This window comes from Trachypithecus francoisi, unplaced genomic scaffold (genome assembly GCF_009764315.1).
Source record: "Trachypithecus francoisi isolate TF-2019V2 unplaced genomic scaffold, Tfra_2.0 Lachesis_group1, whole genome shotgun sequence".
NCBI lineage: Eukaryota > Metazoa > Chordata > Mammalia > Primates > Cercopithecidae > Trachypithecus > Trachypithecus francoisi.
The window spans coordinates 139,026,134-139,053,306 of NW_022681454.1; the positions used below are offsets into that span (position 1 = coordinate 139,026,134).

At 37.1% G+C, this 27,173-nt stretch overlaps 1 protein-coding gene across 6 annotated transcripts in view; it reads right to left on the minus strand.

Moving 5' to 3' along the window:
• INPP4B (inositol polyphosphate-4-phosphatase type II B) overlaps positions 1–27,173 on the minus strand; it is an 865,488-nt gene that overhangs the window by 181,849 nt on the left and 656,466 nt on the right. For all 6 annotated transcript variants that reach the window (XM_033215351.1, XM_033215352.1, XM_033215348.1 and 3 more), the window contains one exon: positions 5–135. In XM_033215351.1, the coding sequence (XP_033071242.1) occupies positions 5–135 (131 nt within the window). The remainder of the gene's footprint in view (positions 1–4; positions 136–27,173) is intronic.

Genomic DNA, 27,173 nt, shown 5'->3' on the forward strand with positions numbered 1-27,173 from the left:
ACACCTGTTTCCTTGCTCAGTTCTGTCAGAATGTCTTGGTACATATTCACCATTTGGTCACAGTGAGTAAGGACATTTTTTCGCAGATTGTCCCAATGTGGAGAAAGCTCACCAAGTTCTTTTATCTCTTGGTTTCTGTTAAGAGTGGAAGAGAGGAAAAATTTTACTTTTATCTTAAATCCATAGACACGTAACACTTAGTCAGAGTTGTCAAGATAGTAAGAAATTTTTTTATCATAATTACTAGGAAAGTTCTATGAGCTTATTAGCTTAAATATTTTTTAAAAATTATTTTAGCACACAAAAAATATGAATAGTTTGGACCACACAAATAAAAACATATGTCAAAGGGCAAAAAATTAGAAATGTTAAATTCCCTGATGAAATTTTCACAAAGATAGTAGACATCCTATTCTTATACACATAGAGAAGACATCAGTGAAAAAGCAAATTGTAAAACCTCTATGTAAAGATGGTTACGTTTTTAAGTTTCAATGGTACAGAATCAAAGAATGTGGGAAGGGATATCTGACCATGTGGGAAGCAAACATGAGATACTTAGGTAATTCAGTTTATATATATAGTACAGTTACAAATATCTCTTTAAAAAGCAAAAGCCCTGCCAGGTACCGTGGCTCATGCCTGTAATCCCAGCACTTTGGGAGTCCGAGGTGGGCGGATCACCTGAGGTCAGGAGTTCAAGACAAGCCTGGCCAACATGGTGAAACCCTGCCTCTACTAAAAATACAAAACTTAGCCAGGCGTGGTGGCGCGTGCCTGTAGTCCCAGCTACTCGGGAGGCTGAGGCAGGAGAATCTCTTGAACTCAGGAGATGGAGGTTGTAGTGAGCCGAGATTGGGCCACTGCACTCCAGCCTGGGTGACAAAGCAAGACTCTCTCTCCAAAAAAAAAAAAAAAGCCTGAATAACAAATAAATGGTATTGTTAGGTATGGTTTTATTGACTTCAGCTTCTGTCAAAAGGACAATGTATGAAACTACTGTATGTGTATGCGTTGTTCCCTCCTTATCAAAAAGAAGAGCTAACCATGTCATTTAGGCTTCAATTATTAATTTTTATCTAAATCTCTACCCTTTAGCCAAGTTAATTTAAATCATCAGAATGCCTTTTTAAAATTATAGTGGTAAATGGTCCAATATGCTGCTTGGTTAGATCTCTTATTCATTTCTGTAACCTTTTACCAACAACATTTTCATGAGGCTAATTTAACCAGTAATAATGAAGCTTCTTTGCTATTTTGGCCATGAAACATGCTAAATACCAAGCTAATAAATTCACAAGCTGTAGAATCTTTAACATTCTGTTAAATGCAAGAATAATGGATGGTGCGCAAAAATGTGACTTGCTTTCAAATGGTTGTAGCTGTCTTTGTTTTGTTCCAATGGGATTGCAATTTTGAATTGCTGCAATTTTCATCTGAGGACTTTATAATTTTTGTGAACATTCATGTCACTCTCAACTTTTCCAAAGATTAGTATTCATGATGAAGCACTCATGGGAGAAAAAGTAATTAATCAATAGACAACAGAGTAAAAAAAAAAAATCATGACCAAATGAGAGACAAAGAGAAGGTTAAAGATTGGGGAGTTAACTTCTTGTTTGCACTCAAACGGCAGGATGTACAAGTTTAGGAAAAAGCAACAACCACTAAAGCAAACAAGTAATTCCAAAAGATTGATATATTCAAGTCTAGAAGAATCTGAGCAATTAGGTTGAATCTGAGATATATAGCAAGTGCAATATATCAACTTAATATGTAAAGTTTCAGCTTTGCTTTCAATGCACAGTTATATGAAAATATTAGCTAACGATTCTTATTTAATACTAATAGATGCACCATACGGTTACAATATGTATTGGCTCTAAATTTTTTTTTTTTTTTTTTTTTTTTGAGACGGAGTCTTGCTCTGTCGCCCGGGCTGGAGTGCAGTGGCCGGATCTCAGCTCACTGCAAGCTCCGCCTCCCGGGTTTTACGCCATTCTCCTGCCTCAGCTTCCCGAGTAGCTGGCGCCTGCCACCTCGCCCGGGTAGTTTTTTGTATTTTTAGTAGAGACGGGGTTTCACCGTGTTAGCCAGGATGGTCTCGATCTCCTGACCTCGTGATCCGCCCGTCTCGGCTTCCCAAAGTGCTGGGATTACAGGCTTGAGCCACCGCGCCCGGCCGCTAGGCTCTAAATTATTATCAGAAAGAATAATTAAAGGGGAGGTGACGAGGAAGGTAGAAGAGTGATAGTGAAGCCCCTGACTACATTCTGGAATACTGGGGGTGGTGTACATTCCCCTGCCTAAGATAAGTTTGGCAAAATGTAATCAGAAAAGTTTAGTATTCTGTGAGGTGTGCCTTGATATAAGCTGTGAGGACTCCATAATTTTTGTTCAAAATTTATTGCACTCTTCCATTATGCCACAATGTATAAAGAGAAGTATACTGATGAACCTGTTTGTTCTAAGCAATGACAGTAAAAAATAGGTACACATTCTGAAAAGGATAAACAACTAGCATACTGTCTCTCTGCACTGAGAAAAGTTCCAATATAGGGGAACTACATGATAAAAGTGTAATAAACCAGACAGAGTAATGAAAACATTGCAAAACAAAATGGGGCAGGGTAAGAGAGACACTGCATTTATTAAAAAAAAAAATGAATAAGCACATTAATTTCATTAAAGTAAAGAAGAGAGGTACATTCATACATTAAAATAGATAAGGATAGAAGATAACTTGGTGCATGAAAATTGGTAAATTTTCCAATCAGGAAGCCTAAAATGTCTTATTCATAAAGACATTTTACTTTGTCATTCAGTGTTCAAAAAACTTCCTGAATTAAAACCTTTGCTTGGCATCTTAATCCAGATTCTCTAGGAAGCACAGCCTGAGATTAAACAATGCCAGGTCAACCACAAGGAGGTAAAAAAGAAGTGATACAGGGAAGAGAAGAAAGCAGCCACAAGGTGGTACATGACTGAGCTGGGCAGAACTTCCCAAGAAAACGTGGCTCATTATTTGGTCATGTGAAACAAACCTAAAGAAGTCATTTGGAACCTTTGTACTTTGGAACAGTTAGTCAGAGAGAGGGACATTTATATGTCAGTTGGTTGTCATACTCTGTGTTTCATTGATAAAGATTCATCCTACAGGTCATTAAGTCCTCTGTCTTTATGATTTTATAATCAGCCCCTTTGTGTAGCCACTGGGGAAACAATACTCTAATGGAGATAGAATTTTCCTGGGTGTGTCCCTATATGACAGTTGCCAAAACTACTGTGAATTCTTCCATGGTGGTTGCTACTAGGGACACACTAATGCCTGGTCTTCACCTTGAGAGAGGCTGATATAGTAAATGATGTTAAGAGATAAGGTGACAGTGGTGGCAATATCTGAGGCTCACCATTGAACAAGTGGTCAAAAATGTGAAGACATGTTAGGATTATAAGCTTTTAATCCTTAGGATTAGGATTGAGCCAATGTAGAAAAGCACATAAACTGGGCCCAGGACAGACAACCCCATGTACAACTCAGATGTACTAGCACCATCTACTGATAACCCGATAGCATGCAAAATAAGATCCCTCACATATTTCCCAAGAGGAGAGTCTAAGTACAGTCCTTTAGAGTGACGGCAAGCTGCAATTCCCCAGAGACTTAAAAGAGTGGTAATAAATCCAGCCACAATATCCAATCCTCCAACTAGTTCTTAAGGCCTTAATTGACATTCATCACCTATGTCCTTTACCATGAATCCCAGATTTTCCCCCATACTCTACCAGCATTTCAGCTGGTCTGAGCTGCTGCTGAGTAGGGTGTTGCAGACCTAAATCCTGAAGAATTAAGCCCTTAGTTTTCTTGCTCCTATGGAGTCTTGGTTGCTGTAATTTCTCCTTCCCATCAGGGCGTGGAGTACTTCTAAGTTTCAGACATATTTTGCCTCACTCAGATTCTGTGGCAGTAGCCCTATCTCCTCATGGTGGTGAGTATGGATATCTCACACCATTTTTTTGGTGTATTGTCATGAGGAACGCCAGATCACATATGGAACCAATCACAGCTTCCACTTAAGTGGGATTCTAATTGTGTCCCCTGACAGAACAGCACTGCTCCCCTGACTCCACCACAAGAACCAGGATTCTAACTGGCAAAGTATAAAGTTGTAGGGAAAGGTAGTGCAAATACCACAAGCAGATCACTGCTATTGATTACAGGAAGGGCCTACCCTTAGTCTCAGGACTGTGGGTCCTGGGTATGATAAATACAGCATTCTATATCAGCAATTGGTTTGGCATATTTCCCAATCCTAAAAGGCAGTATCCCGATTCTAAGGTTTTTCCTCATGCTGGTGTCTTGGCTGAACTTTTCATGATTAATATTATTTCACTGTACCATCAGGCCTGTCGCCATTGGGTGATGAAACACATTATGACCATAAGCTCACTGTTGTGCCTTCTTTGATACAGCAGCAAATGTCCCTCAGTAGAAGCAATATTATATGGGGCACCATATCATTGGATCAGTCATTCTTAGGCTATCAGATGTGGGTGCCAGTGAAAGCACTGTGAGCGGAAAGACAAACACATATCTAGACCATAATTCCCCACTTAGGACAAATTGCTGCCTGCTCCAAAGTGGAAAGGATGCAACTTAATTTGCCTGCCACCCAACAGATGTTGGGTCTCTATCATACCCTGGAGGAATGGTACCATCTCAGTGGCTCATTGTCAGTCTGTTTCTGGCATTTGATAGTTAGAAGTGACAATAGCTATATTAGCTTTGGAAAGGGAGGCCATGTCTTGGGTCCATGCATTTTCCCTGCCTCTGTCACTAAGATCTAAGTCCAACAACAATAGATCATTCTCTTCATGGGTCTATTGCACAAACTCTGGAGTAACTGAGAAAGGAGGCTGGCTAATATCCACTAGACACGTGACAATGTCCACCTGGTAGTAGAAAGCTTCCTCTGCAGTATTTACAGTCTGATAGCATGATTTTGATTGTGTTCACTCCTATAGCCCCATCTACATGTCTCTTGTTCATATTCCTTGTATTTGATTTTCTAGTCTTATTTCTTTCAGGCTCATCAGATTATTAACTCTGCCAAAGCTCAATGTACATCTGCACCTCAGGTTACCTCCTTCTCTACATGAAGGGAACACCAAGTAAATGCTTTGCTGATCTTTCCACTAGGTAAATTTCCTTCATTATTGACCGTGAAGTCCACCCAACATGTCAGGCTGACCCATTTTTATACCAGCGCAAGTTCTTTCCTTCTCCATGAGATAGTCATAGGGAACTCTCGAGGGTGTGAGTTGAGTACATGTATGTTGAATGTACTCTCTAGAGTATATTCGGGAACTCTAAAGGTCTGTACTGACACTTTCCTATTTGCTTTTCCTAAAGATTCCACATAACAGAGTTGTTTCTCACTACAGACACTTTCAGCCCCATTGGCTCTCCTTGGTCACCCCAGGATTTATAATGTAGTCTGAATCTTCCGGGATGTCCTTCTTGAATGGGCCCCACTTGTCACATTCTGCTGTTTAACTCAATGGTTTAATATATATTTATAAAGGGGTTGATTAGCAGTTAGTTAAGCACTAGACAAAAGGTCTTAATGATATGTGAATCAGAAATATAGTTCAAAGCACATCAATTCTTTTTTTCTTTTCTGAGATGGAATCTTGCTCTGCTGCCCAGGTTGAAGTACAGCAGCATGATCTCAGCTCACTGCAACCTCCGCCTCCCTGGTTCCAGTGATTCTCCTGCCTCAGCCTTCCAAGTAGCTGGGACTACAGGCACCTGCAATCATGCCCTGCTAATCTTCATATTTTTAGTACAGATGAGGTTTCACCATGTTAGTCAGTCTGGTCTCGAACTTCTGACCTCAGGTGATCCACCCATCTCAGCTTCCCGAAGTGCTGGGATTACAGGCGTGAGTCACCGTGCCCAGCTCAGCGGGTTAATTATTTGCATAGACGAAAAAAAGACCTTTATTGTGTATGTACACATATGTGTTACATTACTTATTTTCCTCATTATTTGTCATCATACCACAATATGTTAGAGGTGTGGCAACCACAATGCCAGTTTATACCTGTTATTCCACTGTAATTATTAATACTTACTTTTATTCTCAAAATATTTATACTAGATTGTCTAAGTTATAGGATATCAGAGTTCATATAAGAACCATAAACTCCCAGGATGCTACGGTTGGAAGGAAGCTCAGAGAATAACCTGAAATCTCATGTTTCACAGATGGAGAAGCTAAGGTAAAATCGCTTGTTTATCTTAGAGTCACTAGAATACCCTAAAGCTTTTAGACTGTAATCCCCAAGCCCACTGTTCCCTTACCTCATATTATTCTCCACTATACAACGAAGAAACACAAGACAAACAGCAACAAAAATAAAAACAAAAAGCAAACAAATGGAGTGTACTTAATGAAGGTAGGTTGTAAGTGGGATTTGGAACCCGGGCTATTGATTTACAGAACTACATTTGTAAACTTTCACATGCCTTAAAAACTAAACCTGAACAAAGGATAAATTATTATTTGGGATTTTTAACTCCTGGATATTTTAGTTTGAATGACACCCCTACCAGTTACTACACAATAACTGAAATTTTCTAAAACATATTCAAGAGCATAATGGTGTCCGGAATTATAAGACTCGAAGATGACAGCACCCTGTGGTCCAGTCTCTGCATGTTGCTTCATTGATATAAGAAGCAATTTGCACTTTGGGAGGCCGAGACAGGCAGATCACGAGGTCAGGGGGTCAAGACCATCCTGGCTAACATGGTGAAACCCCGTCTCTACTAAAAATACAAAATATTAGCCAGGTGTGGTGGCGGGTGCCTGTAGTCCCAGCTACTTGGGAGGCTGAGGCAGGAGAATGGTGTGAACCTGGCAGGCAGAGCCTGGGTGACAGAACAAGACTTTTGTCTCAAAAAAAAAAAAAAAAAGAAGCAATCTGACATTACTGTTATAACTACACAGTTGCATACCATTACAAAGCCTTTGGCATGAGCAGCAAAGGAGATTAGCTACATAAATGCATTTTTTAATTCATAGAAAAATAGGTTTTAGAATACCCCTTTCCTATCTGTAAACATTCTCATTTTACTCACAGTCACAAAAGCTTCTACTTTCAAAAGTTCTCTCTTTCAATCATTACTTTGCAACAACAACAAAATAATTCTTCTTGGAAAATCCACCCCCTTGCTAAACACATACAATCTCATGAATTCATTGCTTTACTCTCACTAGAGCTCTATCTCCAAAACAAATCTTCTAACCTGTCTCCAGCTTCTCCCAGTTCTGCAAGAGTCCAACAGGTTGACACAAGAAGTTAGGGAGAAAAGACTGAATAATAAAATATTAATAAGCTTAAGCCTCTTACACATTAAACACTTTTGGGGACTTACTTCCATCTGCTCCGTTTCCCTTTGCTGACTACAAAAATAAAAGGCAAATCATACAAAATAAATCTCCAAAGGAGACATATAATTGCTAAGGTCTATTTAGGAAACATCTAGTGCTCTATAGATCCCTGCATTCCAACAGCAAAGTAAGACATTCTTGATACTTGATGAAATATTCATACAGATCTCTGGAAATAATCTCATGAAGTATTTTTTGTCTATATGGCTTGCTTTATCTTACTGTGTTTAAATATTTCAAAAACACATGCTTTTATTTTCAGTAAAACTGCAAGTTCCTGGAAGTCATTATATCCTCTGAACTTTCCACAATATAGAACATCCTACTAATTATATGACATGTTTAAAACATAAGCTATTTTAAAACATGAAGAGAAAATGAGATTAAAAGACAAAACAAAACAACTCTGTGAAGAATAAAGAGAAATAATTAAGCACAGAGTGAATCACAGAATAACTGGGAAAAAAGTAACCAAATGTGCTTTAATTTTGATACATATAATGCATAAAATATTGTCAGGAATATTAAACAGATAAGTGTTTTTTTACACTTTACTCCTTACACCCCTGGGGCTGTTGTGGCTATAGGGACCCGGAAAGTATTGGACAAATTAGGGCAAGTAAATGAATAGGTCTCAGGTTCTTTCCTTTGCTGTACCCACCCAGCAGCTCCAACTATTTCTCTTTAATTCGCATTGGAATTCTGTGTACAATTCTGTTTAGAAAATAAAAGTTACTGGCGGAGGAGGGGGGGGATGTTGGAAAGAAGAAGAAGGCTTAAGATCACCAAAATAGAAAATTGTAGCTCTATTTAAAGCTTCTATTTAAAACACAGCATTAAAGCCCACTGACGATATATTCAAGGAGGGATTTCCAACACGGGGCAAAAGTGCTTTGAGCATGTGAGTGGCACAGACTATCTTTATTCATCTTTTTGTCCGACTACAGTCTCCTACCCATGGGAAGTATCCAGGATGACCTTGAGCTTGTTGACTGAATAAATGAAGTTTGTTTGCAGATTGTTCTTATATTTTCCTAAAATTTAGGATAAAGTCAAAATATAGACTAACCCTAAAGTAGAGTGCTACTGCCAAGTTTCAATGCAGAAATGAGACATTGTACACCTGTAATAAAGCACTTTGGGAGGCCGAGGCTGGTGGATCACGAGGTCAGGAGATCAAGACCATCCTGGCTAACACGGTGAAACCCCGTCACTACTAAAAATGCAAAAAATTAGCCAGGCATGGCAGCGGACTCCTGTAGTCCCAGTTACTTGGGAGGCTGAGGCAGGAGAATGGCATGAACCCGGGAGGCGGAGCTTGCAGTGAGCCGAGATCGTGCCACTGCACTCCAGCCTGGGCGACTGAGCAAGACTCCATCTCAAAAAAAAAAAAAAGAAATGAGACATTGTTCAGTCTTCTAACCTTGTATGATGTAGGTCTGTAATCCTAGATTAAGCAAGTCCTCCTTAGGGATAGAGAAAGATTTGAAAAATTTATCTTCATATGGCATTTCCTACTGTGATGGTTAATCGTATATGTCAACTTGGTTGGGCCACAGCATGCCAAGATATTTGATCAACAGTATTCTGAGTGTTTCCATGAGGGCATTTTTGAGGCAGATTAACATTTGACTTGGTAGCCTCAGTACAGCCCACTGCCCTCTCTAACTTGGGTGGGCCTAATTCAGTCAGGTGGAGGCCTGAATAGAATAAGAGGCTGATACTTCCCCCAAGTAAGAGGATTCCCCTGCCTGACTGCCTTCAAACTAAGACGTTGCTTTTTTCCTGCCTTTGAACTCAGACTGACACCCTGGACTGGAACCACACCATCGGCTCTATTGGGTTTCCAGTTTGCCTACTCAACCTGCAAATCTTGGGACTTGTCAGCTTGCATAATGATGTGAACCAATTCTTTCTAATAAATCGTGTGTGTGTGTGTGTGTGTGTGTGTGTGTGTGTGTTCTACTGTGTTTCTCTATGGAACCCCGACCCACACACTAACTATGCTGGGATTCCATCGCACTGATTTCTCTCTGCTTAGTGCATAAGAAGCTGAGAGGCAGGCCAGTTGGTGGTGGTGGGAGAGAGATGCAAGGAAATCATCCAGAATATAGTTTAGGCTCTTCCATGGGCTTTTATCCTCCTATCACATTTTACAAATGCTCTCCTGACTTGTTCAAAAGAAAAACGACTACAGAGATGTTTGACTTGTCTAAGGGACATGCACAAGAAATCTCTGTAGTTCTGAGGCCAACATTCTGGGTGCAAGCACCTATGATATTGGAATTGTGAACCAGAATTGGTAAACTTTAAAAATCTGGGTATATAAATTCAAAAATGTCAGAAATTATGGAAGGTAATTAGTGTAATGAGTATCTGAGAATAATAGGTAATTAACTTACAGAAAAGTAGTAAGCCAAAGTAGCCTGATAAAAATGTATACACCAAACGAAATAGCCCAGTATGAGAGACATAAACATGTTATTTGAGACTGCTATAATTTAAGTAAACAGAAATATTTTTCCACAAGGAACTCTACAATACCATTTTTAAAAATAAAAATAGCTATAGAACTTAAATAAAGCCTTTTGTTAGTTATTACACAGTAAAACTACACATGGTATGCATGGGTAGAAAGTTTAACAGCCAAGATGCTTTTATTCATTAAACAAAATTAGACCTTAAATCAAACTTAAAAGAAGTCATAAAAAATTTATTCACTAGGAAAAAAATTCAATACTAAATAGTGAAGAATACACTACATAAATGACTGGCAGGTGGCTTCAATTTCATAAAGTGGTTGGGTAACACCATAAAACTGCAAAGTTCAACTGGATGTCAGGTTTCACAGTATATTCAGCCCACAATTCAAAATGTCTGTACTTTAACCCATACATGGATAAAAATTGCATCCATAAATCACAGGCCTATTTTTCAAAATACATTCCTATAAATGACAATGTGGTTAATGTTGCAAGCCATGAGCCACTATTTCAGGGGAAAACAACTGAATATTCCAAGTGGTCATTCACTCCAATTTTCACTTGAAGTTAAAATAATGGCTTATTGTACTACACACACAATAAAGCCTCAAGTTATATACAAAGACTGACAGTTGGAACACAGTTATTACAGGATTTAGTTGTAATCACAAAATCTGTTTGTATCTGATAAACAGCCAGATTCTATTATTTAATTTTAGGTAACTGCATTAGAAAAAATGAAGAACAATAAGTATGTCTTTTTCCAAACTAAGAATCTATTTGCTATTCTTGATAAAGTTAAATTGATATTTATTTACTTCTAAATAACATCTAGTTTACCCTTCATAGGTTGCGTTAAAGTTATGAAACATGGCCAGCATTTAGTTTTTAGTATTTTAAAGCTCAGTGCTCCTCTATTGTCTAAAGCAGTGGTAGTTGCATTGTGTGAAGGTGTCTCACAAATCCACATATGTTCATTACACACCTTTTCATTCTAAGTAGCCATGGAAATTATGAAATGTACTTAAAAGCTGTTAAAACAAGAAAGAGTACTAATACTCTCATCACATTTTAATAATTTTTGCCCATAATTTCAGAAATAGAGAACATTTCTGGATACCACCCCTTTAAATTCCTCCACCCCAGGACTTGGATGGAGTATGTTTTCCAGTTCTGTAGGTAGAAGGAATTCAGCAGGCTCCACTGGATATTCTATGTCACATTTGTTTGGTTAGTGGACACCATAAGATTTGCCAGGTGTTATCCCTTTTGATAATCAAGGTTACTTTTGCATAGAAAAGATCCCTTCCTTTGATTTCAAAACAATCCTCTGAGCTCATTGCCCCACTGCTGCATCAAACAAAATAAAAAATTCAGTCGTGCTAGGTATATTTCAAATGTTCAACAGCCACAAATCACTAGCCTATGGGATGGTACAGTACAGAGCATTTCTATCATCACAGAATGTTCTTTTGGACAATATCACTCTAGACAAATGACTGAGAAGTAAAGTGACTTGGTTGATGCTACAATGCCAGTAAATGGTAGATTCAGAACATGTACTCAGGTCTTAGGAATTCAAATCCTATTATCTTTTTAATGTAAATTCTTGGGGGACTACAGTTTCTCCTATACAAGTGTCCCTGAATAGAAGGACAAGATTAGAAGCTCCCACCTGAGGGGCTCATCCGAATGTAACTTTCAAATAGTTCAACTGAGCTGGTTCAAATATTTTCTTTGAACGTGCATTGAACAGACAGTCTTGGCTATAGCGACTGCTGGAAAGCCAACCAACACAACAAAATGTGTATTTACGTTCTAGTTGTTTAACAATTACTTATAGAGTGCTTCTATGTCAGCTATTATTCTGAGCACTTCACAAATATTCACTCATTTGCCATTCATAACAATTCATTGAAATAGGCACAATGATTATCATTCTCATTTTAGAAAGGAGAAGTTAACCAGAGATGTTAAGTGACTCACTCCTGGTCACCCACCTAGTGAGTGGGAGAGCTGGCGTTAAGTCCAGGCAGTTTGCTAAGACTGTCATAAGAAAATATCATGGACTTGGTGGCTTAAACAACAGAAATTTATTTTCACAGAATTCTAGGGGCTACAAGTCCAAGATCAAGATGTTAGCAGGTTTGGTTTGTTGTGCAACCCCTCTCATTGGCTTGCAGATGACAACCTCTTCACTATATTCACACTATGTCTTTCCCCTGTATACATATACTCCCTGGTGTTTCCCTGCATACCCAAATTTTCTCCTATATGAACATGAGTCAGATTGGATTAGGGCCCACCATAATGGCCTCTCTTTAACCTAATCACCTATTTGAAGACCCTGTCTCCAATATAGTCATATTCTGTAGTACTGGGGCTAGGGCTTCCACATGTGAATTTGGCAGGGGCAAGGCACAATTCAGACCAAAATAGAGCTCATGCTTTAAACTGCTATGCTGTGTGGACTCTCTATTAGAAACGTAACACAATCCCTCTCCCACTAGAAACCTTAGCAGAGAACATCTATCTTGACATTATCAATCTGAGGAAAACACACACACACACACACAAATACCAAATTTCTATCTTGCCCACAAGGATAGAGTAGAACATGTGATGCCAGTCTTTTCGTTTTTCACATTAAATTCCAATGGGCCATAAGAAAGGAGCGTTTTTCCTCCAAAAAATCAATGAATCCAGGAGTTGGTTTTTTGAAAAGATCAACAAAATTGACAGACCGCTAGCAAGACTAATAAAGAAGAAAAGAGAGAAGAATCAAATAGACGCAATAAAAAATGATAAAGGGGATATCACCACCGACCCCACAGAAATACAAACTACCATCAGAGAATACTATAAACACCTCTACGCAAATCAACTAGAAAATCTAGAAGAAATGGATAATTTCCTGGACACTTACACTCTCCCAAGACTAAACCAGGAAGAAGTTGAATCCCTGAATAGACCAATAGCAGGCTCTGAAATTGAGGCAACAATTAATAGCCTACCCACCAAAAAAATTCCAGGACCAGATGGATTCACAGCTGAATTCTACCAGAGGTACAAGGAGGAGCTGGTACCATTCCTTCCGAAACTATTCCAATCAATAGAAAAAGAGGGAATCCTCCCTAACTCTTTTATGAGGCCAACATCATCCTGATACCAAAGCCTGGCAGAGACACAACAAAAAAGAGAATTTTAGACCAATATCCCTGATGAACATCGATGCAAAAATCCTCAATAAAATACTGGCAAACTGGATTCAGCAGCACATCAAAAAGCTTATCCACCATGATCAAGTGGGCTTCATCCCTGGGATGCAAGGCTGGTTCAACATTCGCAAATCAATAAATGCAATCCAGCATAGAAACAGAACCAAAGACAGGAACCACATGATTATCTCAATAGATGCAGAAAAGGCTTTTGACAAAATTCAACAGCCCTTCATGCTAAAAACGCTCAATAAATTCAGTATTGATGGAACATACCTCAAAATAATAAGAGCTATTTATGACAAACCCACAGCCAATATCATACTGAATGGGCAAAAACTGGAAGCATTCCCTTTGAAAACTGGCACAAGACAGGGATGCCCTCTCTCACCACTCCTATTCAACATAGTGCTGGAAGTTCTGGCTAGGACAATCAGGCAAGAGAAAGAAATCAAGGGTATCCAGTTAGGAAAAGAAGAAGTCAAATTGTCCCTGTTTGCAGATGACATGATTGTATATTTAGAAAACCCCATCGTTTCAGCCCAAAATCTCCTGAAGCTGATAAGCAACTTCAGCAAAGTCTCAGGATACAAAATTAATGTGCAAAAATCACAAGCATTCTTATACACCAGTAACAGACAAACAGAGAGCCAAATCATGAATGAACTTCCATTCACAATTGCTTCAAAGAGAATCAAATACCTAGGAATCCAACTTACAAGGGATGTAAAGGACCTCTTCAAGGAGAACTACAAACCACTGCTCAGTGAAATCAAAGAGGACACAAACAAATGGAAGAACATACCATGCTCATGGATAGGAAGAATCAATATTGTGAAAGTGGCCATACTGCCCAAGGTTATTTATAGATTCAATGCCATCCCCATCAAGCTACCAATGAGTTTCTTCACAGAATTGGAAAAAACTGCTTTAAAGTTCATATGGAACCAAAAAAGAGCCCGCATTGCCAAGACAATCCTAAGTCAAAAGGACAAAGCTGGAGGCATCACGCTACCTGACTTCAAACTATCCTACAAGGCTACAGTAACCAAAACAGCATGGTACTGGTACCACAACAGAGCTATAGACCAATGGAACAGAACAGAGTCCTCAGAAATAATACCACACATCTACAGCCATCTGATCTTTGACAAACCTGAGAGAAACAAGAAATGGGGAAAGGATTCCCTATTTAATAAATGGTGCTGGGAAAATTGGCTAGCCATAAGTAGAAAGCTGAAACTGGATCCTTTCCTTACTCCTTATTCGAAAATTAATTCAAGATGGATTAGAGACTTAAATGTTAGACCTAATACCATAAAAACCCTAGAAGAAAACCTAGGTAGTACCATTCAGGACATACGCATGGGCAAGGACTTCATGTCTAAAACACCAAAAGCAACGGCAGCAAAAGCCAAAATTCACAAATGGGATCTCATTAAACTAAAGAGCTTCTGCACAGCAAAAGAAACTACCATCAAAGTGAACAGGCAACCTACAGAATGGGAGAAAATTTTTGCAATCTACTCATCTGACAAAGGGCTAATATCCAGAATCTACAAAGAACTCAAACAAAATTACCAGAAAAAAACAAACAACCCCATCAAAAAGTGGGCAAAGGATATGAACAGACATTTCTCAAAAGAAGACATTCATACAGCCAACAGAGACATGAAAAAATGCTCATCATCACTGGCCATCAGAGAGATGCAAATCAAAACCACAATGAGATACCATCTCACACCAGTTAGAATGGCAATCATTAAAAAGTCAGGAAACAACAGGTACTGGAGAGGATGTGGAGAAATAGGAACACTTTTACACTGTTGGTGGGATTGTAAACTAGTTCAACCATTATGGAAAACAGTATGGCGATTCCTCAAGGATCTAGAACTAGATGCACCATATGACCCAGCCATCCCACTACTGGGTATATACCCAAAGGATTATAAATCATGCTGCTATAAAGACACATGCACACGCATGTTTATTGCGGCACTATTCACAATAGCAAAGACTTGGAATCAACCCAAATGTCCATCTGTGACAGACTGGATTAAGAAAATGTGGCACATATACACCATGGAATACTATGCAGCCATCAAAAAGGATGAGTTTGCATCCTTTGTAGGGACATGGATGCCGCTAGAAACCATCATTCTTAGCAAACTATCACAAGAACAGAAAACCAAACACCGCATGCTCTCATTCATAGGTGGGAACTGAACAATGGCATCACTTGGACTTGGGAAGGGGAACATCACACATCGGGGCCTATCATGGGGAGGGGGGAGGGGAGAGGGATTGCATTGGGAGTTATACCTGATATAAATGAAGAATTGATGGGTGCTGACAAGTTGATGGGTGCAGCACACCAACATGGCACAAGTATACATATGTAACAAACCTGCACGTTATGCACATGTACCCTAGAACTTAAAGTATAATAATAAAAAAAAAAAGGAGGGTTTTTTTTTTATGTTACTATAGCTCTTTTTAAATAAATTACAGATGCTGCAGCTATTTACCCTGGATCAGTCTTGTCCAGTAGAACTCTTCATGATGTTGGAAATGTTCTATATCTGTGCTACCTAGTATGATAGGTACTAGCCACACGTAGCTGTTTAGTCCTTGAAATGTAAGCAGGTGACTGAGAAACTAAATGTTTCATTTTATTTCATTTTTTAAAATGTAAATAAGTTTAAATAGCTACATGTGGCAAGTGACTGTGGTATGGAATAGCTCGGTTCTAGATGATTCAACTAAGTGTCAATGAGGTCCTTTCCTTCTAAACCTGGTGCTTACCCACTATTTCTGTTCTTGTTTTTATTTTTGTTTTTTCTGAGACGGAGCCTCACTCTGTCACCCAGACTGGAGGGCAATGGCAAGATCTTGCCTCACTGCAACCTCCACCTCGCTGCAAACTCCGCCTCCCGGGCTCAAGCCATTCTCCTGCCTCAGCCTCCCAAGTAGCTAGGATTACAGGTGGATGCCACCACGACCAGCTAATTTTTGTAGTTTTAGTAGAGACAAGATTTCATCATGTTGGCCAGGCTGGTCTTGAATTCCTGGCCTCAGGTGATTCGCCTGCTCGGTCTCCCAAAGTACCAGGATTACAGGCATAAGCCACCACGCCCAGCCCTTACCCACTATTTCTTACACCCATGAATTATACTTATCTGTTCAGTTATGCTGGCCAGAATGCTTGAGTCATCCTTGACACTTACCTTCTAAATGTAATCCATCACCAAGTTCTATTGATTTAGTTCCTTACAAAAGCTGAAATTTATGTACATGACTACCCTGGTCTAGGCCACCATCATCATAAGCCTAGGCACCCATAGTATCTCCTAACTTGTTTTTCTCTCCACACTTTTCTCCCATTTTCTAAATGTAATCATGTTGCCCTGTGCTAACAATTTCAATTGTTCTTAGGGAAAATATATTATTGAGTGCTTATTATATGTTAGGTATTATGCTAAATTCCAGGAATAATACAAATAACAAAATTGAGGAATTATTTTTATGTTGCTCAGCAGCTCCTAACTAATCTGAAGCCTGAGTATTACTCCAAAATCAGTGTCTCAGCTTCAAACACACCAGCTTTCTGGACAGACGGCATGCCCTGCCTGCTCTTCTGTCCATTGGGAATTCGTGGCATAGTATCGTCAGCATATCTAAGAAGTGTGCTGGGTTTTAAGCCAGAGGAGACTAAAATAAATCACAGACTCAGATTTGTATCTGAGACAGAACCAACTTTCAGCTGAAATACAAAAGAACTATCATAGTAGCTCTGATACATTGTTTCACCATGTATATGATTCTTCACATAAATGTTAAGCATAGTTTCCACATTTTAAAGGCATATGAATCTGTGAACCAGATTTTTTTTATCAATAGTTTATTTTAAACCTTGCAGTAACCATGTGCATATACTATTTAGTCTCTTTTTTACAGCTGAGGAAACTGAAAGTTAGAGCGGCTAGATAAATTGGGCCATGTCATATAGCTATTAAGTGGCTTTGGGGCAGCCAGGTTTCACACATATATGTTCATATGTTCCAAACATATGTGCATGCACACACACACACTCACACACCCTCTATAGTCTTAAGTGCTAAACTCTCTTGATCACTCAGTTACTATAGTAGCTCTGCCAGACAAATGATAGTGGTATAACCAAAAAATAAAATAAAAATCTGGAAATTGAGAGATTAAATAGTGTTCTAGGAATTTTGTCTATGTGCCAAGTAGTAGATATATATTTTGAGTGAGGTTTATATTTATTCTCATTCTGTACTTTTGTCATTTCCATACACTTTTCCCTCCTCCATTCACTTGAAATACAAAAATCTTGGCACGAGAAAAAAATGTGCTTCTGAATGAGTTTTGCCTTATTCTTTCCCGTGAGGATATGTTAATACCCAAATAGAATATAAAAGACATATTTCTATCACCAGCTTGGTGACACTAAGTGCTCTACAGGACCTCTCATTAAGTGATACCAAGAATCCATAACAATGAACTTAATGACACACAGCATCTGCCCTCAATACTAGGAGTTGGTAGGACAAACATACTTTAGATGATGAATATTATACCACATGGTATTCTAATTGTGCATCAACATTGCATAAAGAAGAACGAACAGAAGAAATAGTATTAATCAGGTGTGAGTCAATGGTAGAGTCCTGATGTGATATTTTTAATGCATTTTTTTTGGATCCTTTGTTCTTAGAGAGAGCAAGCAAGAAAGAGAAACAGAGAAGGAGACAGAAAACTACAAAAAAAATCTATGAAGTTTATCTGATACACATTAGATTAAACAGAGTAGTTGCTCCCTATTGCTTTTCCCACTAATCAATGTTTCTTTAAAGTCAGTAAAGATTTTCACTGTACATTTGTTTTACCTAAGTATTCAAACGTCAACAGACATCCCAAAAGGCATGTGCTTCAGCCATGCCAAAAAAGTCAAGACACAAGGTGAGGCTGGAGAAATAGCTAGATATAAAACCACGCCTACCTTGTAGGCCAAGTGAAGGGGAACCCTTGTCTGATGATAAACATATTTTGACAAAATACATAAATTAAATCTTAGAATGTCAAATCATGCTCAATGGAGAGTCTGGGTCACTATGTAATATAATCCTACTATCTTTTGCATAATGAAACTGTTTTTGATATATAATTCACTTAAATAAATCTGAATGTATTTGGAGTTTTTAATATATATTTTTAATATTTTTAAAAGGTATTCTTGAAGTGCTATCATTTTGAAATAAAATGAATAATCATTTAAATTATAGTTACAAAATGTTTTAAGATGTAGAATCAGAAAACAAAATATCTTCTGTCTCTCAGAACAGCTTTACTGCTTAGGAAACCAATTCTACATTATATGAAAACATTTAAGTAAACATATAGAATGTGTCTCTTTAACATATTTCCTTGTGCAGCAATTAGGATTTCAAAGCTGAGATTTTAGAGACTCATACCGGCCATCTTCTTCATATATAATAATATAAAATGATCAAAATATAGATTTAGGATATATATATAATTTATCATTGTTCTAAAATACAGCTCTAAAATATAGAATACAGAATATCTGATTTAGTGATAAACAAAATGTATGTTTATCACTGAATGAAAAAGTATTTTATCACCATTAATCTAGTATATGTATAACATTTGCCAACTGTGATATCCAAGATAAGGTGTGTATATTCTCTCAAATAAGTTGCCCATAAAACATTATATTTAAAGTTTCTATGTCCCAAACTCTACTGTATTGTTTATACTAAAGTGATGGTTAATGTTAAGTGTCAGCTTGATTGAAGGATGAGAAGTATTGTTTCTGGGTGTATCTGGGTGTTTCTAGTTGTTACCAGAAGAGATAACATTTAAGTCAGTGGACTGGGAGAGGAAGACCTACCCATACTGTGGGTGGCACCATCCAATAGGCTGCCAAAGTGGCTAGAAAAAGCAGGCAGAAGGTAGAAGAAACTACTGAGTTTCTGAGTCTTCCAGCCTTCATCTTTCTCTCATACTGGATGTTTCCTGCTCTCAAACATCAGACTTTAAGTTCTTTGGCTTTTGACTCTTGGACTTACACCAGTAGTTTGCCAGGGGCTCTCCAGCCTTTGGCCACAGACTGGAGGCTGCACTGTCAGCTTCCCTACATTTGAGGTTTTGGGTCTGGGACTGAGCCACTGCAGCCTTCCTTGCTCCTCAATGTGCAGATGGCCTATTGTGGGACTTTACCTTGTGATCGTGTGAGTCAATTCTCCTTAATAAACTCCCTTTCATATGTACATATATCCTATTAGTTCCTGTCCCTCTAGAGAACCCTAATACATACACAAACACACACACATATATAGCAATGTGTATATATATAGCAATTTATATATATTTTAATATTCTATTTATTTATTTTATTAATATTTCATTTATTTATTTTATATATAGCAATTTACAAATTTATAAATTTATATATATATATATATATAAATTTAAGAAAGGCTTTAAGTTCATTGTTTGGAATATTCGTATCCTTTCCTCTAAAGTCCTTGCATTATATGCTAGAAAGATCCTCCCACCTCCTTCCCATTTATTGAGTTAATGATGAGACTTCTATATAGGAATGAAAAGGGGCAGGAGAAAAAGAGAAAAAAAATATGACATAGATCAAATTAATTTTCTCCTGGGAACTTTTACTGGTTATGAGGTTCATTTCCACTGAAAAATTTCTAAGTGTTACTTTAAAATATTTTGTGCTCATGATAGGTTTTCCAAAACTATTTGAGGCGTAGGAATTTATACTTTTTTGACAAAGCCAGTATTTCGTGGCCACCACAGTCTCTCATCTGAACATATAAAGGTACACATGATATAACAAAACATTTGTAGCTGTCATGAAGCTTAAGTTATACATGTACCATCATTTTATCTAGCAACCAACATATTTCAATGTAGACTGAGCAGAGCAAACCTTTCAAGTAGTACAAAATTTGAAGAAAATACTCAACATAAACAAAATATATGGCAACATTAAAACATACTATAAAAATTTTAGCAATAGTTTAGCAAGACATACATAGCTTGTCGGCACTCAACCCAAGCTTGAAGGACTGTAAAGTCTGAAGTACTGTGAATACAAACAAACACACTCACATATAAGCACGTACACACAGACCTTAAATAAACATAGGATCTCGATGCTGTTTTCAACATGTAGCTCGCTTCCTTCCATCATAATTACTCCACAATAAACCAGCTGCCATTTCCCGCATTTCTCATTTATGCTAGATCAAAGAGGTTGTTTTTTAATAGTCCCTTACATATCATGATTATGGAATAATTTATTAAACTTCTCAAAACAAAGATGTTATATTGAGTACGTTAGAACTAATATTATTCGCCCACTCTTCCCTTCCCAACAGATAATTCCAGTATACTTCTTAGGAGGTTAAATATCAAAGCTGTCACCAGAAAACTCCTATTGTAAATCTGCATTTTATAACATTTTCAATCAGATTGTGTGTGTCTGCAACATGAGTCATGAACTCTAATGAAAAGAGTAAAGTTGTAGACAGAAAAACCATTAGTAGTAGAAGGTTGCATTATTATAGGGAAGAAATGATACAGTTTAATAAGAGCATGAAGAACAGTAGATATAAAAATTAAATGGACTTGGGATAAATTGTGGAATTAGAATCATCAGAAATTGACACTTAAAGTAGAATGTGGTTAAATGTAGTCAAATAAAAACAAAAGGACATGTTCTATACTCCTGCACTGAACTGTTGGGTAGGCAGAGGGTAGTATTATGGACTGAGATAGCAACTAATTGAGGAAGAATGAATTTGAAAGGAAAAAGACAAGTTAAGTTTTACACATGTTGAGTTGGAGCTAACTGCAAGACAAACAAATAGAAACATTCGGCAGGTGGTTGTGTAGTGGTATCTAGAGTTCAGAATACGAGTGAGAGTTGGAGGATTTAGAAAACAATAGCATGTAGGTAATGATGAACTCCATGGCAGCGGATGCAACTGACTACAAAGGGCAAATAGAGTGGGAGAGCTGGTATACTTAGAACCAAGCATAAAGAAACACCAGTCTGTAAGGGATGGATAGAAAAAGAAGAGTCTACTCTGGAAACACAGAAGGCATAGCAAGGGAGGTCATTTTACTACCAGGAGAATGTGCAGCCACAGCATCTGATGGCAGACTGTTTCCAAGAAGCAGTTGAATGCTGCTGAGATGCCAAAAATATGAGGGGTAAGGACTGCACATTGGATTTAATGATAAAGCTGTCATTGCAAGATGTTTATCATATAGCCCTTTTAACTTCTGACAGTATAAGTAACAAAAAAAGAGATGAAGAAAGAACATTAAAAATGTTATATGATGAAAAAATTTTAAATTAATGAAAGTTATTACTGCTTTTTATATCTCAGATATAGAATACAATATATTTTCATTTATTCACGAAAAATTTGAAAAAAATTAGGCCAGTCATGGTAGCTCACGCCTGTAATCCCAGCACTTTGGGAGGTCAAGACGGGCAGATCACTTGAGGTCAGGAGTTCGAGACCAGCGTGGCCAACATGATGAAACCTTGTCTATACTAAAACAAAAATGAGCTGGGCATGGTGGTGGGTGCCTGTAATCTCAACTACCTGGGAGGCTGAGGCAAGAGAATTGCTTCAACCCGGGAGGCAGAGGTTGCAGTGAGTTGAGATCATGCCACTACACTCCAGTCTGGGCAACAGAGGGAGATTCTGTCTCAAATAAATTAAAAATAAATAAATAAAAAAGAAAGAAAAGAAAAAATTAAACAGTATGTTTCAAGAAAAGCTAAATATAAAAACAGAATATATTTAAAAATTTTAAACCAAGGGTAAAAACAAAATTTTTAACATCTTCAAAAAGAAAATTTTCTGAATAACATTTGGTCAAAGATGGAACAAAACTAAAATTAAAGACTTTCAAAAATACTAAAAATGGAAACATGCACATCAAGGTTTGTGTATGTGATCTAAGATCTACTTATCACAAATTCACAGTTTTTAAATAGTTTCTCCATTTAAACAGACAGAATAGAAATAAAAGCAGCATGTAGTCCATGTAGAAAGTCTGTATTTTAAAAAAGAATGAAGATAATAAAGATAAACAGAGAAATAATTGATTGAGACAACAGGAAATGTGGAATTGATAAATCCGTAAGAATTCTTTTTTAAAATATTAATACAAATCAAATATGTTGCTTTTTATAAAAATATGCAAAATCTATAGGAACAAAACTATAAAAGTGCATTGTATACAGAAAAGATGTCTTGAGCAGACCATATTCTTAAATGTAAAAAATGAATATCCAAAGCTATGAGTTCTTTTGAAACTAATTTCGCTGTTGCTGTCACTGTTTAATTTTCTTAATCACTTTGGTGAAGACAGTGAGGAGACATGAAAACTTGGCAGTATTGTAAGGAGGTGAGAAAGAGATGAAAGTGCACTAAATGGCATCTCCTTTTACAACATGCTAACTAATCCACTCCAAATAACTAACATGTTTACCATTTAATATTGAACTATTCCCAGAATAAAGTCAAACTTTCTAAGTACAATAGAAAAAAATCCACATTCAATTTTATAATAAAAATAAAATTTTAAATATACAATTAGAGATAATATTTGAAAAATATGTATCATGAAACATATACTGAATATATACTAAATATATAAGTAGTTCTTGTGAATCAAAAGGAAAAATAGGAATATCCCAGTTTCCACATAAGCATTTATGTGTACTTGTGTGGATATTTATAATAAATATACAGATAAATGTTGACTCACACAGGCAATCAAAAACTATCAGTTTAAAAAGTAATAAGAGTTTAAGTTCTGCCTATGTAATTAATGGAGGTAAAATTGACAAACTTTTTGGAGGCAAACTGAAATGTAAAACCAAGGCCCTAAAATACATACACATTTTGTCTCAGTAATTTAACTTATTGTATTTAAACCTAAAGGATACTGAACATGTGCACGAATATGTATTTATACGGTTTTCTACATTTAAATTATTTATATAATATGTATAATATATATTGATGTATAATATAAATTTAAGCAACAATTTATATTTCCCTTATGGAGCAGTTCTATGACAGGACATTATATAACCATTACAAATCATACTGTAGGGAACCATTTGTGAAAGATGTTAAAATATACATGATACACGGTGAAAAATAAGGTTACAAAATGAAGCATAGTGTAATTTTCAATAAAGCATTTAGATTCCTATATAGAATATGCAGCACTATTAATACATGAACTATATAAGGCTTTGACAACAGTGCCTTATTCAACATGATAGATAAGCCATGCTGTGGTACTGATCGTGGAAGGTGGTAGGTAGATGAATACCGTCCTGCTTCCCACATGGCCATTGAATGGTATATAAGGAATCTAAAAGATTACATACATCCCATTGAGGACTCACAGAAGTCCTGAAAATGCCAATGTTTTGGTAGAAGCATATGATCAGGACCAAGTAACCCCCAAGTTTAGGCACTTCAAAGATCGGATGCAAGGAAGTACCAGTAGAGATGCCAGAATATCACTCAAAAGCCAGATGAAGCTAATGGCATCTCCATGATTATCAGCCATCCCATAATAGAAATCCCTAGGCATCCAAAGGATACTGCAAGGAATCAAGAATCCCTTTGTTCCTGATGCTATGAAGACACAGTAAGCCAATCTCATTTACCTATATATTTTTAGGGGATAGGGAAGAAAGAAATTAAAATTCTAAAGAACTGCTGATTTTTCTGAAAAGATAGAGTCATCCAAACTTTTTAAACCAAGCCTGAGGGGAAACTAAATTTTGAACAGACTTTGATATTTAGATGGAAAGTAAGCTATTTAAACTAGAAGAAACCAAGGTACCACTAACTGGTAAGTCTAAACAGCCTACGCTACTTGTAAAGGTTCGTGTATTCATTTTATTTTTCTGTGAAACAAGTTACTACTGTAAATCCATCACCAAGAAATAATCATCGTTCATATGTTAGTATACTTCCTTCTAGTCTTTTTATGTATTAAATTAAAATATTTTTAACTGATTAGTAGCCTACAGTTTTATTTAACATTATATAAATAATCACAGATGTATGCATAATATAACTCAGATGTGCAAGAAAAATTAAGGATGATAACAGAGAGTGATGGTCACAGGAAACAAACCTCTCCTATCGCAGTGAGGCTCATGAAGATGAGAGTAGACATAGAAAATAAAAACAAGGCTGGGTGTGGTGGCTCACACCTGTAATCCCAGCACTTTGGGAGGCCGAGGCAGGCAGATCACCTGAGGTAGGGAGTTTGAGAACAGCCCGACCAACATGGAGAAACTCCATCTCTACTAAAAATACAAAATTAGCTGCACATGGTGGTGCATACCTGTAATTCCGGCTACTCGGGAGGCTGAGGTAGAACCACTTGAACCCAGGAGGCGAGGTTGCAGTGAGCTGAGATCATGCCATTGCACCCCAGCCTGGGCAACAAGAGTGAAACTCCACCTCAAACAAAAAAAAAAAAGAAAGAAAAAAGAAAAACAAAATTGCCTTTCTTGGTGTGGATTTGAAGTCATTTTATCTTTTCTCTTTCATAAATTTTCTATATTTTTACTATTTCGCATAGTGAGCATGTATTATTTTCATGGCAAAAACTCAATATATATTTCATGTATCTGTAACTGTGGCTGCAGGAGCAAAGAATGAGAAAATTACTAAGCCCCCATATGAGCCTTTCTTCACAACAGTAAACAACTCGAGTGATATCTAACATTTCCTCCTTGTGAATTTTTTGGAACTAAACCATAATATTAAAAAAGTCTAGTGTTATGAGAACACTTCACTGCCAATTCAAAAACTGCTATGTATCAAACTTGAACTCAGAAGGTGTTAATGCTTAGGCCAATCGAAGGGAGCTCCCAAAGGATTGAAAGTCTATCACAACCCTGAGATTTTGTGTATGTACCTTCTCAAATTTAATAAAAACAGTTCATGTTGAGTCCAAATGTCACACTAACTGTGAGACTAAGAGACTAATAGCAAGTGTGTTTTTAGATGGCAGCTGCAGGCAAGACAGACCCTGTGTGCAAGTGATGGAAAAGTAGCTGCTGCGCCGTTATGTCTCTGCCAACAACATTTCCATTCAATATCAGGATTGGCTGCAAAGAATAACCTCTTCCATTCTCCTCTATTATACATATGTGTATGCTTTAGACAAATAAGTGAACAGTGGACATACATGATTTCTGCAAACAAGACTCACACGGACTTAACGCTTTCAGGTATACACCAACTTTAGATGTATGAAAGTTAACAATATACTTTAATGTTATGAGTGGGATATCATTCTCACTGATTTTTAAAAAATTATGAAACCACTAATAATACCTTGTTTTTAATACATAGTTTGACTATATATAGAGACATTTCTATATAATATTTTCTTAATACTATTCCTTTGCTATTTGCCTTCACAAATCCACAGTAAAAAATTAAAAAGTCTTTATCTGTGAGTTGTAAAAAACTGATATCAATCATAGGAGGCTTTTAAATTCTCCATTTTCCACTCCCTTGGAAAAGTAGAGACTGTTATGTAAGCAAATATTCAAATAATTGTCTAAACACTTCTATAGAGAGATGGCAACACACCAACTCACAATTGTTTGTTCATCAGCTTATACATAAATGTTTCAAATTGGGATACAAAAAGAGGTAAAGGGTCAATTTATTATAAAAATGTATAGGATTTTTAAAATCCTGACTTCATAGAAGTCAAGGATTGACTATGGTTGCAAATTCATCATCTTGGTAATTAAAAAGACAGGCCTGCTTTTGTCAATAAAGTTTTATTGAAACAGCTACAATTAATCATGCAAATACTGTCTATGAGTGCTTCTTTATTACAATGGTAGAGCTAAGTAGTAAGGATAGAGATCATATGCCTTGCAAAGACAAAAATATTTACTACCTTGCCCTTTTAAGTAAAAGTTTTTGCTTACCCCTCATGTACGGCATGAACGAGTTCATATTGTATTTATTAATTTTTTGTTAAAAATAATATATTTTACATATATATATTTACTGTGTTTTACTGTGCTTAGCTTTATTGCTCTTCACAGATACTGTGTTTTTTTGTTTGTTTTTACAAATTGAAGATTGGTGACAATCCTTCGTGAAGGTCTACCAGCTCCATTTTTCCAACAGTATGTGCTTACTTCCTGTCTCTGTGTCACATTTTAGATTTTTTGCAGTGTTTTCTATGTTTTCATTATTATATCAGTCATGGTGACCTGTGATCAGTGGTCTTTGATATTACTATTGTAATTGTTTTGGGGTGCCATGAACCACACCCAAAAGACAGTGAACTTAGTCAACAAATGTTGTGTGTTCAGACTGCTCCAACTGGTCAGACATTCCACCATCTCCCTCCCTCTTCTCCTTGGGCCTCACTATTTCATGAAACACAAAAATACAAAAGTTAGGCCAATCTATAACCCTACAATGGCCTCTCAGTGTTCATGAAAAAGAGTTACATGTCTCACACTTTAGATCAAAAGCTGGAAATGATTAAGCTAAGTGAGGAAGACATGTCAAAAGTAAAGAAAGGCTGAAAGTTAGGCCTCTTGTGCCAAACAGCCAAGTTGCGAATGCAAATAAAAAGTTTTTGAAGGAAATTAAAATTGCTACTCCAGTAAATACATGAATAATAAGAAAGCAAAACAGCCTTATTGCTGATGTGGAGAAAGTTACAGTTTTCTGGATAGATCAAATCAGCCACAACATTCCCTTAAGCCAAATTCTAATCCAGAGCAAATTCCCAAGAGAGTTACTTCAATTCTATAAAGGCTGAGAGAAGTCAGTAAGCCAAAGAAGAAAATTTGAAGCTGACAGACATTGGTTCGTGAAGTTTAAGGAAAGAAGCCCTCTTCAGGC